Source organism: Pholis gunnellus (assembly GCF_910591455.1).
Source record: "Pholis gunnellus genome assembly, chromosome: 10".
Taxonomy (NCBI): domain Eukaryota; kingdom Metazoa; phylum Chordata; class Actinopteri; order Perciformes; family Pholidae; genus Pholis; species Pholis gunnellus.
This window is the reverse complement of record NC_136537.1, coordinates 12,873,145-12,888,968: the sequence shown is the minus strand read 5'-3', so window position 1 is coordinate 12,888,968 and position 15,824 is coordinate 12,873,145. Positions and strand designations below refer to the sequence as shown.

The window sequence follows — 15,824 nt, the reverse complement described above, 5'->3', positions numbered from 1 at the left end:
CCCCCCCTTCATCCTGTCATTTTCTCCTTTCCCCTCCTTCTCTTTTCTCTTCTTTTCGCTCCTTTCTTTTCCTCTCCTCCCCTCTCTTCATAGATACCTTACACTTTCAAATCACGTCAGCTGAAAACTATTTTACATTCAGAGAGGCGTTGTCTCTTTTTGCTGTTTATGAGAAAGTATCTGTGTAATCATCTACATGCGGCGCTTTCTGTACTTCTGTGTGTAGGCGCACAAACTGACCTGCTCATTTGTATGTGTGTGTCTGATTTCCAATTTGTCTGTGAGCGGAGGTCACGCGCTAATCCTAAATTGTCCTCCAGTCCCGTTAACCAGATACGAGCCTCCTTTTTCCTCGACGCCTCCTCTCCGCTCTCCCTTCATCTCTCATTTCCTCGCGGTGATAAAGTCATTTTGCAGCGAAGTGAAATAAGATGAATTTCCTGCAGCACTGATAGATGGAGGTGAGGACATGGCCCAAATAAGCGGGCGATAGAAACACACAGATCAGACAGGCATCAGGAGGAAGGTTGACAGATCATCTCTCGGCATTCTGGAGAATATGAGAGGGCACGCGGGCTTGTAATGCGTTTTTGTATCCGTGTGTGTGTGTGTTACAAAGAATTGCAAGGAAACAAGTGTGGTGCTCAGTTATGACAGATGTGGAAAGTGCGCTTCCCATGAGACTATCTAACAGTCACTATCTTTATTGTGTGTGTTCATTCATAAAGATAAAGAAAGCTCTCTCACGTGCATTGACAGCTCCAGATATTTTCAAAGTTATGTATGTTAAGAGCTGATATGTGTAGGTGTTCGTTCATTCTTTGATGGTTGTTGAGATTACAGCCTTTCTGCAAGTGGAGACAAAAGAACTGCCATCGTGCATGACTCTCTCTCTCTCTGATTTAACGCTGATAAACCAGCATGTGAACTGCAGCGCAGTGTGTGTGTGTGATCAGGTCAGAAACTAGTTGATGTTCACAGCAAACACCAGCTGTGGCTCAAACGCCAGCCATTAGGCCCCTAATGGAGACAAGGCCACTGTCGTTATATAATGTTAGTAGCCACGTGCTAATGACTTGTACGTGACGCATAGGCTTTGATCTGTACACTCTGTGCTCAGTCCTAATTAACTTTGGATTTGAAATCGTTTTTAGTTCGTTCACTGTGGTGACAGGATGTGGTCTCTGTCTGTGACTTAATACCCACTTTGTCTTTGATCTCTTACATCAGCTTGGTGACAGGGTCACCATAACCACCAGTCTAGAGTCTTTCCTTTCCTCCGTCTGTGAGAGCCAAGAGTCGTGGGCCGACATAGTCGCAAGAGCCGGCTTCAAGCCTCTCGTCATAGCAGGGGGCAGGTCGTCTGTTCCCTCTCTGCTCTCTCTGTGGAGCAGCCACCGCTGACCTTTCTCAGCTTATTTCTTCATTCTTTTCCTCCCTGTGTTCACAGGCTTCACAAAATCCCCGTGCGCACACAGCATTTCATACTCCCATCCCTTCCCTCAGCTGTACAAATCAATACGGCCTCTGCTCCTCCCAATATTTCTCAGTCAACACAGCAACCCGAGAGCCCCACCCAACAACCCAAGGGGCCTCACCACAGGCTAACCAAAGCTCCTACCTTCATGTCCTATTAGTCTATACTTTTTCACCCTTCTCCCCAATGCCTCCCCGATCCTTCCCTGGTACCCAAATGTTTTTGACAGCAACATTCATACTTCTGACTCTCTCATATGCTACATTCCGCATCTACAGTTTACGTTCAGACTCCTATGTAGGGGTTCAATGAATAGTCAATGTAGTCGACAAAAAACGATGAACAAATTGGTTGCCGATGAATTTAGACGTGGTAGTTGCTGCACGATGACGGTGTTGACAGTCATGATGGAAAACCTCCAAAGTGTGGGAGAATTTCTCTCCAATCCACACGGTCTCTGCCGTCTGTAAGCAGCAGCTCCTGGGGAGCTGAGTGGACAGCGGCTGGCTAAACTGCCTTCATCAGGCTGACTGACAGCAGAAACTTACTGGACCGAAACTGTTTTCATGTAGGCTCCATAGGAAGGGAACAACAGTGTTTGGATGCATTGATTCATCGATTTTATTTCCCCACATACCCTTGCAAGTGAGTAAAGGGAATCTGCCTTTGGTGAAACAGTTCAGCTCACAGACAGACTGGGAGCCTTAATCAGTCAGTGTAGATACAGTTTAGGGGTTGCCATACATACCGATAATACTGGTATCATTTTTAATATGATAAAAAAAAAATCATATTGTGATGATGGCAATATTTAGACTTGTTGAGGTAATGACGTCATATAGTTATGCACAGCAACAACATGTATGACTGAAAGCGACTGCACGGTGGAGGAGTTAGTTCTTAAAAAGGGGAGTGACAGACTTCAGTGTTGTTGGACATGCTAAACGTGACAATAAAAGACTTGTAGCGTAAAACAACATGTGGTGTTGCTGTGAGACTCACCGCACTCTTTCTTACCAAAACAGGATAAATACTTTGAATACAACACCATTGGAGCCATTTCTTCCACATAGTTTCCACAGCAGCCAGACTGGGTATCTCAGATCAAACCACTCAAGTCGTTGGTCATTGGTCATCTCAGGCCTACTGCTCCTACATTCATCAAACAATCTCAATAAAGTCTGTCAAGCTCATGTTCACCTCAGCTCTATGTCGGTCTGTTGATTATTTTTAATCTCCTAAACTCCTGAGATGGATCTCCCTCAGTGAGTGTCCTCTTCTTCTTCAATAGATCTGTCCATGACTGACCAAAATGGTCCCCTTCCTCCTCCACGTCCATCTCCTTCCTCACATCCATTCTTCCATCCTCAACACCTGATACCATTTTATTAAACCCACAGAGTTATGGTGTGGTCCTTGATGGTGAAAAAAAAGCTCTCGTCTCTCTCTTTTACTGCCGTTGCGTCTTTTTCACCTCTTCCGTTTTTTTTTCTTTTGTCTGTCAAATGAAAGTTGGTTTGTGCTGTTAGCCTAGTGTGAAATGACACAATGCCCCGAGTCAATGAGCTGCTTTGATCTTTTGTCACCCTGGATAACAGCCAACTGTGCTTGGCTGCCACGGCAATAATGTCACTGTGGAGATTGATTTGGAAAAAGATGGGGTTGACGCTCAGAGAAAATAGTTCTCATTAGGAAGCTCACACTGCGGAAAACTCAAACGTTTACTTCATACCTATTACCATTCTTCTTCTCCGTCTTTTTTCTCCAACTCATTATTTTTCTTCCTGCTTCAGTTACTAGAACGTAACAAACGGCCAGCTGGAAAACCAAAAGCTTGATGTTTTCCTGCATCTACTTCAGCACTACATTGTGCTGATTCTCCTGCTGTGAATGTTTCCGCTGACTTGTTTTTGCAGCTCAGAGATTAAGTTTATTCCTGATCTCTCCCCGTAGGTCCAGACGCCACCAAGGACCCCTGTCTGAAGGTGCGCTGCCCTCCTCACAAGGTGTGTGTCAGCCATGACTACCAGACAGCCATCTGCACCAATCACAAGCAGCCAACTCACAGGTAAGAACCAGTAATGTGACACTTTAGTGTGTTAACCCATGGTTTTTGTTATCATTGGTACTGTGACTCAGTACAGCGGGCCGTTCACTAATCACTCATCCATTGCTCCTCCCATCATATACTCGGGTGAAATGTCAGGAAGGCAATGCTATAAAAAAAGTAGATGCCACCCAAGCAGTCATGAAGTATCAAGACGATAAAGCAATTTTAAAGGGGGAGTCAGCGATTCTAATCCAATACGCTTTTTGTCGATTCCAAAAAATGAATATCTCGTTATGGCTGTCATTTCTGTCTGTGTGTGCGCTGAAAACAAAGTCTGGTGTTCAGACACGGCCCCTGGCTACCAAACAAAATAGTTTGGGCTGAGACACACAACACAGCAACAGAGGGCGTTCTTGCTCGTGCAAAAGAGGGGAGAGGCCATGGATCCATAAAGGAAAAGGCAGTGGGAGCCAGAGGGCTGGTAAATCTGGAGGGGTGCATTTGTTTGGGTGCGGAAGGCATAAACTATTGCTTAGGCCTCTTTTAAGTACATTTTCTGAGCGGTTAAAGAGTGCTGCAAACACAACATTAGGGTTGATTCAGCTTCAGCTTTATCTACAAAAGAACATCAAAACAGTAAAGTTCTGGCTGCTTTGACCCAAGACGTTCTCTTTCGTTGAAGGAGCCTCAGGGCACGTAAGACAAATTGCACCACAGAAGCATGCAATAAAGTTACATTTTGTGTTTTGTGTGTTAACAGTGTCGACGAATAAAATTTGCTTCAGTGACACGTTTTCTCAACACCAATTCATTTTAATCAAACGATCTGTTTGCTCTCTGGACTCTGTCAGCACCCAATTTGTTTGTGTTTTCAACCTTGTCATGTTGCCAATTTTGAGGTTTTTCAATTTTTCAGTTCAAGAAGCATTTCCCCCAAAATACGTTTGATTGCTTTTTGTCTCTTTCTTGGGTTTAATTGATTTCTTCAAGTCATTAGTTCTTTCTTGGTTTTAATGTTGTTTTTATGCATTGCATCAATTACAAGTCCTATTTGCTGCTTAATAAGTCAAACTATTCACCTAAAATATGTGTTTCCTGATATCACTGAAGCTTTGGATTATGATATTAATTAGTTGCAGTAATTGGCACAAGACCAATGACATGTCCTCTGAGAGAGACGATCCAAACTTTGTTGCTTTCAAGACATTTGCAAACAGATGTTAATAAATACAGTTTTATGTAAACTTTGTTTCGGCATGTTTATAGTCACTGCTTACAACATTAACTTTTAGAAGATGCCTTGGTATTACTGTTGTGTTTACAAAAAATCCTCAAACAGATGACTTTCATTCTTTACTATAACTATACATACTCATAACAAAAGTCTCAAGCATAACCTTCTCTTCTTGAAGTTCACATAGCTGTGCACAGACTTCTTGACTTCCCTTATTGGGCCATAAAGTTTGGCTCCCGGCCTGGACATCTACATTACCATCCGGCTATAATTCAAAAATATTATGGAGCCTTGCAGTGTTAATTGGTATGCACCGTTGTCCTGCTGTGAGGCGGCTGTAGGCCCTAAAATCGGAGCCTTTCCAGATTATAGCAACACGGAAACTCTCAGCAGGGGGTTGAAGTCCAGTGGTTTATGCGGGAGAGAAAGATATATCACTTTCTAGTTTCTGTTTGAAGCTAGTATGTCTGTAGAACGTCTGACCCCTCGTCTCTCTGTAGCTGACTCTTATCAGGGAATCATTTTCCAGCATGCGCTAATTCTCCTTGCCAACCCAATCTTGCACTTCCAATCAACACCAATGACTTAAACACATTCTGGTGTTTCATTGCATTCATGCAGAGAATACTTGGAGAGGAGGAGACGCATGGGATTTGATGGGGAGGTAAATCAGGTGTTAAATATCTTAAACATCAACTTACAAGATTCATTGTGCCTCCATCTTACCTTATCTGCCAGCACTGTTGCATTTATCAGTGCAGTGTGCATGCCTAATCTGCCGTAGCAATGATTATGGCTCGGTCGGTGAGTGTGGCACTTCTAAAGAACCAACAAAGCGGCTGACACACTGCCTGGGATTTTAACGTTCTAGTTTTATAGAGCATATGTCTCTCAAGGGACTGACTGACTTATTTTTTAAATATACATAGTAGATATAAAAGTATATTTGCATTTTTATTTCGTGGTCCACAGTGGTCCACACTGTTGGTGTAGATTAATAGTCCGCTGTTGTTAATATAAGAATAGGTGTGTGTGTGTGTGTGTGTGTGTGTGTGTGTGTGTGTGTGTGTGTGTGTGTGTGTGTGTGTGTGTGTGTGTGTGTGTGTGTGTGTGTGTGTGTGTGTGCTCAAGATGTGTCTATCGCCAATCGAGCAGACAGAAATGTCATGAATAAATCAGTATTCCAGCAGTAAACGAGACAGCATGTGGGAGTTGTTAGATTCAGCGTTTAGAGCGTAGATGTGAACGAGTGTGTTTGACTTTGGAATCTCCACCTGGTCACTTCAGTAGTTGATGTTCACTCTGCATGATTCGTTGTCAACACATTAGTTTCTCTGTAAAGGGTCTGGCTGGCTGCAATTCCATCTCTGCTGGATGGATCAGGAGGCAACCTGGTGTTCAGTGAGAGCACTTAGATAGAAAATTTGTATCAAACGCAATTACGCTCGTTATTGAAAAGGCCTCAATGGACCAATCAGGATTCGCTCTGCTTCAGCTGACCCTGACAACCAGAAACACGTTCCAAACTTTCTGCTTAGAGAACCACTCCTGCTAGATTGGATAATATTCCTGCCTGGAAAGTTATTACTGCTCTTCAATTTTCTCCCACACATTAATGTATCAGAGTAATGTTGAAGTTAGAATGTAATATATACTAGACTAGAAAGCTTTTGGCTCTAGCACTGTAGATATTATTGTTTGTTTTGTGTTTCCATGTGTAAGAGACCTCATCTTTGTTTCACTGAGTAATTTTATGATTCATGATTTATCTAAATGTGTCTCTTCTCGTTCAGTGTGAAACCCAGGAAAAGCGGTGCAGGCCACAAGCACAGGCTTGAAGCTGGTGCTCATGGGAAATGTAGGCTCTGCTTGGGGCTCCAGTCGAATCCTGTGTGTGGATCTGATGGACACGCCTACTCCTCCAGGGTGAGACATCCCTTTTTTTGATTATCTTTCTTTAAGTGTCTCACTCTTCTTCTCCTCTCTATACTTTTTCAAAAGTGTGTCTTTTTTTCAGTTTTTCAGCAGATTTTCTTTCAATAATCCAGTTGATCTTTAACCATAGAAACAAGGACAGGATTGCTTCAAGACATACAACAGCACTCAAAGAGCCACTTAAAGAGCCTTAAATAAGGCTTGATAGATTATATTTTAATTATCCTAATCTGGCATCACCTTGTCACTCTGCTTCCCTGTCTTTCTCCTATACTGACTCCTGTCCTCCTCCACTGTGTTGGTTTCAGCTGTGCATTTCGATTATGCATGACTGGGAACAGGGTCAGCCATCAGAGGTCTCTCCGGCAGCTCGAAAAAAAATCACCTCAGGACAATTTGGAAAAGCTTTTCAACCTCTATCTTCTCACCTGAACACAGCCCCATTTCCACCTGCTAACCTCCGCTCATAATCTCACTCTCAGCTACATAACATGACGCATAGCCACAAACTCACAAGGTCGTGATAGAGGAAAAAGGAAAGGCAGGAAGGAAATGAGCAGAAGAAGTTCAGATTGAGGAGTTGAAGAAGAAAAGTAGGTGGCTGGAAAAGAAAAGACATAAAGAAGGGAAGCATTGTGGGTCTGTCCTCTGGACTCTTATTGACATCCACATTCATAATTTTGGTTGTAAGGGGTGAAGCACAATTCAATACACAAGAGCCTCATGTAAATGTACATCATAAGACATCTTTTGAGCTCAATCAAAGTCGTTGTGACAGGAACATTGTCAAAGTAGAGCGAGCTATGAGCTATGAGCACACCTGCACACTGTCCCTTGCTCAGTATTATTTAATAATTGCAGCGACAGTAGTGTCCGAGGAGACAGAATCAATAAAAGCAAACCTTTGAGTTCAACAGCGGTCATGTTTCCTTTGCTGGGGGAGCTTGATGTCCAGCCACACATCATCCGTATTTTTTCAGCTCAGCTCTGCAGGAAATGAATGGACTTCCAGACATTTGGTGTTCATGTTGTTTTCAGTTTAGTTTCCAAGGTTAAGCCTCCCACCCAGAGGTATGAAACAACGTGTTGACTGGGAATCGCCTAGTGTATGAGGAAGTCAGGACATTCAGGCTTTCCTAATGACCTATGTGCCTGAAGCTGTGCTGAGCAGGAGAAGTATTGAAGGAGAAACAAGAGGAGGAACAAAAGGAAGGGCAGGGCTGGGATGTCCCTCTGGTCGCTGCGGTAATTTAGTTAGAGGGGTTCAGTTAGCTGGTGGAGTGATGGGTCCCTGTGGCTCAACCTAAACTCTGCTCACCAGTGAGCTGCTGGTCTCAAGCTTATTCATGTTTTATTATTGCATTACATGCCTCCCTCATCGTGACCGCACACACACACACTCAATATCCTATTAAGAGGACAGTGCTCTTATCTCCTGAGAGGCTTCAGCCCACTAAGCTTAGTCCATTACTTCCCTCCTCTTAAATCATCCTCTCCTCTCCTCTCCTCTTTGCTCCTCTCCTCTCCTCTCCTCTCCTCTCCTCTCCTCTCCTCTCCTCTACTCCTTTGTTTTTACTCCACCGAGTCAGGTGTTAAAACACTGTTTCATCAAAACCACATTAACCCCTGGAGAGAGACATGCATAAAGATTCATGGGGCCTCTCAGTGTGCTGACAGTGACTCTGGGAGGTCATCCATTCCCTGGGCTTTCTCTCTGTCTCTCTCTCTCTCCTCCTCCCCAGACAGCTGATTCAATATGTTGAGAACAGGACATAGCGCTGTTCCTTTGTCAACAAATTTCATTAAGCGACATTAGCAGCGCTATCAAAGAGGCGACAGGGAGGAAATGATGGATTTGAATTACAACATAGGAAATGAAAGTGCTGCAGGATACGGCTAAGCTTGTGTGTGATGCATGATATGTATAAAGATGTTTATGCACGGTCATGGTCTCACCCTGACACAACCTGTCGTCATCATCTCGCAAACAGAATTTACATAACTCATTTCAGTTATCATTATTCCTCTTAGAAGGATCTTGTAATTGTTTTTTTTTCCCCCCAACTAGTCTAAACTATTTCTTACCCCTCACTTACCTGAAATGAGATTTATACTGTTCAATTACATTCTAAAGTAGTCCATCTTGCTGTTTTGCATTGCATTAGGTTTGTACTGCAGTTAATAATAGAATGCCACTGGCCATCTCTCTGTCTAATGGTGTGTCTACATGGCTGCCTAATGGACACATCTGTTCATCGAAGATAAATGACCAATCCTGTCTCAGCAAATCTTTCCCTTAATCAGCTCAACAAAGAAAGTTTGAAATTCAAAGTTCTTGTCCGGTTGTAATTACAGCACAGTTATAACATACTTGTACATCCTGTAAATAAAGTGTCCAGAATTCATGATTCGTCCTTATCTGTGCTATAGGTTATTTTTTATAACGGGGTCCTGCTTTCATAAAGTAAGGCAGATTTGAATATGTTATAATGGCTGCAGCAGTGGCCCCAAAATATTCTGACTTTTAGTCTCTGCCAGGGTCATATTCCAAAAACACTAGTCTGCATAGTTGTGCTTGGCCAGGTGCAAGATAAATTATTCAACAAAGAGCAAAAAGGAAATATTGTGATCTGGAGTACCTGGTGGAAACATTTCCTTTTTCAACTCCAATAAAGTTTTCCATACACTCCATGTTACTGTGGTGTAACTGTGGTGACATCATCTGGATTCTTTTCTTAGACTTTAGAGAGCTCCTCCAGAGCCACAGAGGACGTTATACCACTGTGTTTACAGACCTAGAACTCTCTAAGTCTTTGTGTGTCTATATGTGGAGTTCCCAGACCTTCAGAGTCCGGGAGTTTCTCAAATGAAACCTCCATTACTCATGTTTGTGTTGTTTTGTTCACAGTGTAAGTTGGAGTTCCAGAGCTGCCTGTCTGGGAAGACGATCTCAGTAAAATGTGACGGACTGTGTCCCTGTTTGCCCGGTCAGGAGCTCAGCAAACCGCCACATAAGACTGAAAAGGCTGGTGAGTACTGTAGCTCTATGTTCATGTAAATAAACGGAGTTACTCAGTACATTGTCTTTCCGATAGCTAGCTCTCTCGCTAGCCATCCTGCTGATTACACACACAGAGATGTTTATGGATTTTAGTCAAATTACTTGTCATTTAGGCTATTGCATAGTTACTTAGGCTGTTACATAGTTATTCCTCTTCTCCACCTCCATTTCATCTGATGTGAGCTTGTCAATCACTTTCAGTTCAGGTGGATGCATCAGATACACACACACACACACACACACACACTTTCACTGGCAATCCCTCAAATTGTTCCATTCCTTTCCTGTCACCTCTCCCCTTTCTCACGTTATTTTCTTCCCCTCCCATCCCACCAGCGCCCCGCCCTACCCGTTTTCTGACAGCTACAGGGAGCGGTGATGGAGTGAGTGTGTGTGTCTTATTGTTTGTCATGAAAATAGGATTTCGGTAGATGAATGGAGAGATTCTGCAGGAGAAATGCAATCTAAAGGAAAGCAGCACTGAAAAGGATGGATTGTTATTGTAACGGGCTTCCTCTCTCCCAGATGGCCGAGTCTTGGGATGGTTTAACTTTGTGTGCTTGTGTGTGTTGTCAGTCTATCTACCTATCCATCCATCTATCCGGTCGGAATATGAAATATTTCATTATGCACATATTCTGCCCTCATAAGTCATTTCTAATTACTCTCTGATTAGGAAGCATTTATAAGAATCCCGAGGTTCATCAGGCACATTCAATACAAAGGAAATGTGTCTGCTAATTAATGACGGCTCCCTGTGTTATCTAATTCTCTCCTTCATCCATTTAAGCCTGAATGATGGAGGAAACAGAGAGTGATGCTGTGTTTTACCAACGTGACCGCCGCCTAATTAATTCCTCCCCATCTTTGTTCAATAGAAACTATAATTATGTGTTTCGTCGGCTAAGAGCTTGACTCTGGGAGAGAACAGTTTGTGTGACGAGAAAGATAATCCATTTCCAGATCTTGGACGGTGTCAACATTCACTTTTTTTCAGTTGAAACTTAGTCTTCCCTCATGTTCCTATTTCCTCTCTCTCTGGATCTTCTTCTCACGACTGTCTGTGTACTTTCAGTACAGTCTGTCCTCAGACTACCAGTGAGATAGCAGGTCCAAATATTTGTGCATTCAGAGATAGCAGGGATGATAGAATCTCTCATTAGATCAGCAACACAAAATGGTAAACAGATGGAGATGGCAGTAGGTGAGGAAAACACTGCGTTTGTGTGTGTGTGTGTGTGTGTGTGTGTGTGTGTGTGTGTGTGTGTGTGTGTCAGATTGTGTTCCTATGGTAACAGCCAAAAGATTGCAACAGTTGGGTATGTGCGATCACTCCCCTATGTTTACTGACAGCCACAGGTTCAAACTGGCCTGCGCATTCAAACCAGACTGGTAAATAATATCTCTGTTCACACAACATCTGAGTCTGCAGCCACTTCCATAAGCATCACTTTTACACTAAACCGGGTTGTTGTGTTTCCACGCCACAGCGGTGGTTTGTTGCAAACTGGCTTTTACACTGGAGATTCAGAAGATCAGATGGATTTGGACAATATGTAAATATATCTTTAGCGATTGGACAATAGCCTTTTTAATTATATATCTTGATAATAAATATATACTATATATCGTTTTTGATTACATTACCTTTAATATCAAAATAACCGTGACAAAGAACAATTAAGAATGCTGTTAAATACCCATTTCACATTGCTGGAATAAGAGAAGTGTGTGTGTGCATGTGTGTAAGCTCATCTGTGTGGAGGGCAGATGAGGTAAGTGTCATGGTGAGTTGACATCAGAAGAAATAAGCTAGACAGGCAGAGCTAATCAAATTAAAGTGGCACTGAGCTGTAAATCAAGCAAAAGTATTCATATAGGGTGTTTGTCAGACATCCATATATAGCATATTCTGTCACATCCTCGCAGCAGAGGCTTTGCTGAGGCCACTGAGCTCTGATATTTTCATGTACATTATCATCCGTAGTACTCTTGTGTTTTGATTATCAAGCACATTGATATCACTGGCATCACAGTGCAAGATATTATATTCATTAAGGCACAAGAAGAGGAAATGCCAATATGTGTTTCTACTCCGTGGTGGTTAAATCGTCACTGAATCACACATGGCAGCTCTCAGGTAAACTAACCCGTGAAGGCAAAGCAGGTCGTTAGCCTGATTGATAACACCTGTTTTGACTCCACTGATTAGGGTGTGGTCAAGGCTGTGTTGGAAATCAAACCCTCATTCACTCCCTACTCTTTATTTAACAGACCCTAATACTCTCTAGTGAGGGGTGAATAGGGTTTTTTGGACACTTATTAATTGTCATTTTCTTCACAGGACTTTGTTATTAATATTCAAAGATAAAACTTGTGAGGAAGACAACCAGTCTCTGCCATGAGAGCCAACTATCATGCTGAGGCAGAGTATGTACTGCAATATGGTCCACTACTGTGTGTCAAAGATAGCACTGAGTCTCCAGCTTCGACAGAAAGAAGAAAGAAAGCGATGCAACACCTTGAAAATAGCTGATTTGCGTATAAAAAAAGACTAAAATGCACGATTTAAGATAAGAAAAAACAGTCTTTACTAGTAGAGGTTCAGGCAAATAAATCCCCAAACAGGGGTGATGCAAAAGTCAGTCAAGGAAAAGCAAAGTCAAAAATCAGGTAACGAAGATCACAAAGAGAGGAAGGAAGAGGGGTATTTGGGAACAGGTGAAGCTGATCAGGGCGGGGAAAGGTAATCACACTGGCGGGAAACACACAAGGGCAGGAAGTGGAGCTACACGAAACGAGAGAAAGAGGTGAATGACAAAAGGAAACGGGAAACCCAAAAATGACATGCTCTGAAAAACAGGGAAGACATAACTCAAGAAACTTGAAGAGCTGTTACAGTGCGTGTGTTGCAGTATGCTGTTTATTTGGAGTGCAGGGTGAATATTGTTTTTTATTTGACGAGGCAAAGAGGGAGGCTTCAAGTATACTTTTTGAGTTCCTTTGCCTCAACTGCACTGCTAACCTTTATTTTTCACAGTGTAAGTGGGTGTGTGGGGAACGTGTCCCTGTGTGTCACACACATCTCCCCACCCTCCCATCTCTATCTGTTGCTCATTTATTTTCTGTCTCAAGCCTCCAATCCATCGTTTTACAGCGTTAGGTTGAAGTTCCACCTCCATTTTTTATTGTCTGTCTCACATTTGTATGCAAATATTGCAAATAGAGTTCATCCCTTTTACTTAGCTTTTGACATTGGGTCATATTGGCACAAATGGATCCTGCAAAGTCTCGACTGTATTGAAAACTACAAAGACACGAGGCAGAAACTGGAACTGTGAGAAATTTGCAAATTACCAAAGATTAGGCCATAATTATAGGTTAATTGTAGATGTTAATTGATATTTGGTTTAATCTTTGTTTTAATGACTAATTAAGATCTTTGTTAATGATCACATAAACCTGATTTGCTCAGAAAACTCCGTTGGTGCCGTTTGTCTGTTTATCAGCAAAGGTTAACACATTGACACAGAGGCCCTGAGATTTAATTTGATCTGTCATTCATCCCCGAGGCAGCACTGCTGACGTTGAACATCATCACTCTCACATAAAACAAAGACTCAAACTCACACAAAGCAATCTTGCTGGTGATTGTGAGTTGAGGCTGTGCTTGTTGTGGTCAAAGACATTTTTTTTTAACACTTATAGTTAATTTTCTTCCAGCTAATGTCAAACAAAGACTTTGACTAAACGTCCAAAGGGAACTGTTAGAGGCGGAATGGGTTTAATCCCCTCGCTGAACACAATTTTCCCTGGCAATTCTGTCTCACAGCTCCATGGAAAGCACACAGGAGGACAGATTGTGTTCTCCTCTCTTCTGCCTCCACACTTCCTATCCTCTCCTAACACTTGCCAATTGCTTGGGGCATTTTTTTCCAGAGTGCTGACTCGTGTGAAGAGCAACTGTGGAGCATTTTTAGTATGTCCTCTTGAGACTTTCCTCACAAAACAAAAAAAAAAAAAAAGCTGCAGTGGTCATTTGCACTTAAAACAAACAATGTTTACGGTTTCCTCACAAGCTACCATGTGTTGCCCGGACGTTGTTATGGTGATGTAAAACCACTTAGCGAGGCTGTCATGTGGGCGGTTGGGCATTCAGTTTTGGCACCAGACTACTGTTTGCGTCCCTTCTCCTAACAACAGTGTCTTTAACCACGGTATGTTCACATCATATAATTCGGACTGTAATGACGACCAGCCAAGTTGGAAAAACGGTTTCTACAGTCAACAAACCGACAATAAAGTGGCTGTTAAGCCACTATTGCTGCTAGCACTGTTCTAAATAAATGAATCCAATATCAACACCAATGCAGCCAACTCCTCTGATATGAAAGGAGCTGTACGCTGTTTGTATCTGGTTTCACTTGTTAACGAACTGCTCCAAATACTAAATATGTAACACAGCAAAAGTAGCTCGTTTAGGCTGTTTATCTGGTGTAACTACAAGGATGGAAATGTTATTAACCTCTGTGGAATAATGCAGGGACGGGGGGGATTTTCCCACTGTAACAATTAATTAATTGACCAAAATAGTTTTTGATGCCTAAGATAATACAAACCTTAATGGCACTAAACAACCATTGTTTACCTGCACAGGTGTTTTCACTTATTTTGCCTAATTATCCCTCTACTGTGTCTTAACTAACAACTCACATATCACTCACATATCACAGTAGGAAAAGCACAGGTGTAAATAATAAAATTAATGATGGCTGACAGCTTCAAAATATCAGTTCCTTCATAGCAGAAGTGTAAACAGCCTTAGCGGTGCCTTTAACAAGAGACGTGGCAGCTCAGTGAAGCATTTGCCTTTGAAGTGGTCATCTGTAACTGTTCAGGAAAACAATGACAATTTGTGTTTACGTTTGAGGACTTTCTGTTCTTGGTCGTATCCATTTCCTTATCAGCACCAACAAGATATGACCTGCATCCAAGTTATTATCATTAACAACAAATGATTCAAAAGGCAGGAACTTGGTTAAAATTTGATTTTGGTCATTTTACAAAAATAGTCTCACTCCCTAAAACTCCAACTGGTTCTGTTTCTGGCTCTCTCTTTGTACCTGTCTCGCTCATAACTCTACCTGTCTCCCTGTCCGTGCTCACAGTGTATTACTGATCATTATCTAGGATAACCTTAACTCACTGCCAGTCAGATTGTTCTGAAGAGCTGATAGCTTGAGGCAAAGAAAATCAAACATACCCTTGTATCTTTTTAATAAATCTGACCTTCTATATTCCTCATCTCTCCTATCTGACTGTCTCAGTTCATTCATATCTCCTTCTGTTACCTTGTTAAAAAGTGTCATCTTCCTCCACCACCTCCCGCGTTTATCTCACGACCTAAACCGGCCTTGAGGGATTGTCACCATATGTAATTTAGCAATGTTGCACTCAATCACTAATGGCAGTCACAAGCACATCTGGTGATGGAGCTAGACTGCTTTATATTTGTGCCAAACTAAAAGGGGTCAAAGAGGATGCATCTCCAATAAACAGGATGGACATCATTTGTTAATTAAACTCACAGTTTTGACAAACCTAATGATGAATAAAGTATTGATTGATATGTTGCTGGGTATGGCACATTTTGGTATGATGGTTTCATTACATGAGATACATCTTAAGTATCGGTTCGATAAAAATATCACATAAGCCGCAGCATTTTATGAGTTTCATAGTAGACTGTAGATCTAGTGACATGATTGTAGAGAAGTGCTGAATGTAATGTGAATTTATATAGCTGTAGCTTTTCATTATTAGGAATCATCAATAATGAATCATCTCGGAGTCACACAGACATTAAATATTTTCACTTTGACTCGCCTTCGAAGGATATCATTATAGCTGATGATTCATAAATCCACTTTGAAATCATAGAAAAAATCCACTTTTTCATTTTCAAAATAGTCCAGTGCTATGCGTGGAGGTGAGCCCAACCAAATCTAGTTGATGTTGATTGAGGGTAAAATGAGATGAGTGCGATGGACGGGGTTCGGCGCAGCGT

The 15,824-nt window shown here is 42.0% G+C and overlaps 1 protein-coding gene across 1 annotated transcript in view; it reads left to right on the top strand.

The window, feature by feature from the left end:
- spock1 (SPARC (osteonectin), cwcv and kazal like domains proteoglycan 1) overlaps positions 1-15,824 on the top strand; it is a gene marked incomplete at both ends in the record, with an annotated part of 83,236 nt that overhangs the window by 58,625 nt on the left and 8,787 nt on the right. The window contains 3 exons of the mRNA XM_079168080.1: positions 3,431-3,545; positions 6,555-6,687; positions 9,605-9,725. Coding sequence (XP_079024206.1) covers positions 3,431-3,545; positions 6,555-6,687; positions 9,605-9,725 — 369 coding nt within the window. The remainder of the gene's footprint in view (positions 1-3,430; positions 3,546-6,554; positions 6,688-9,604; positions 9,726-15,824) is intronic.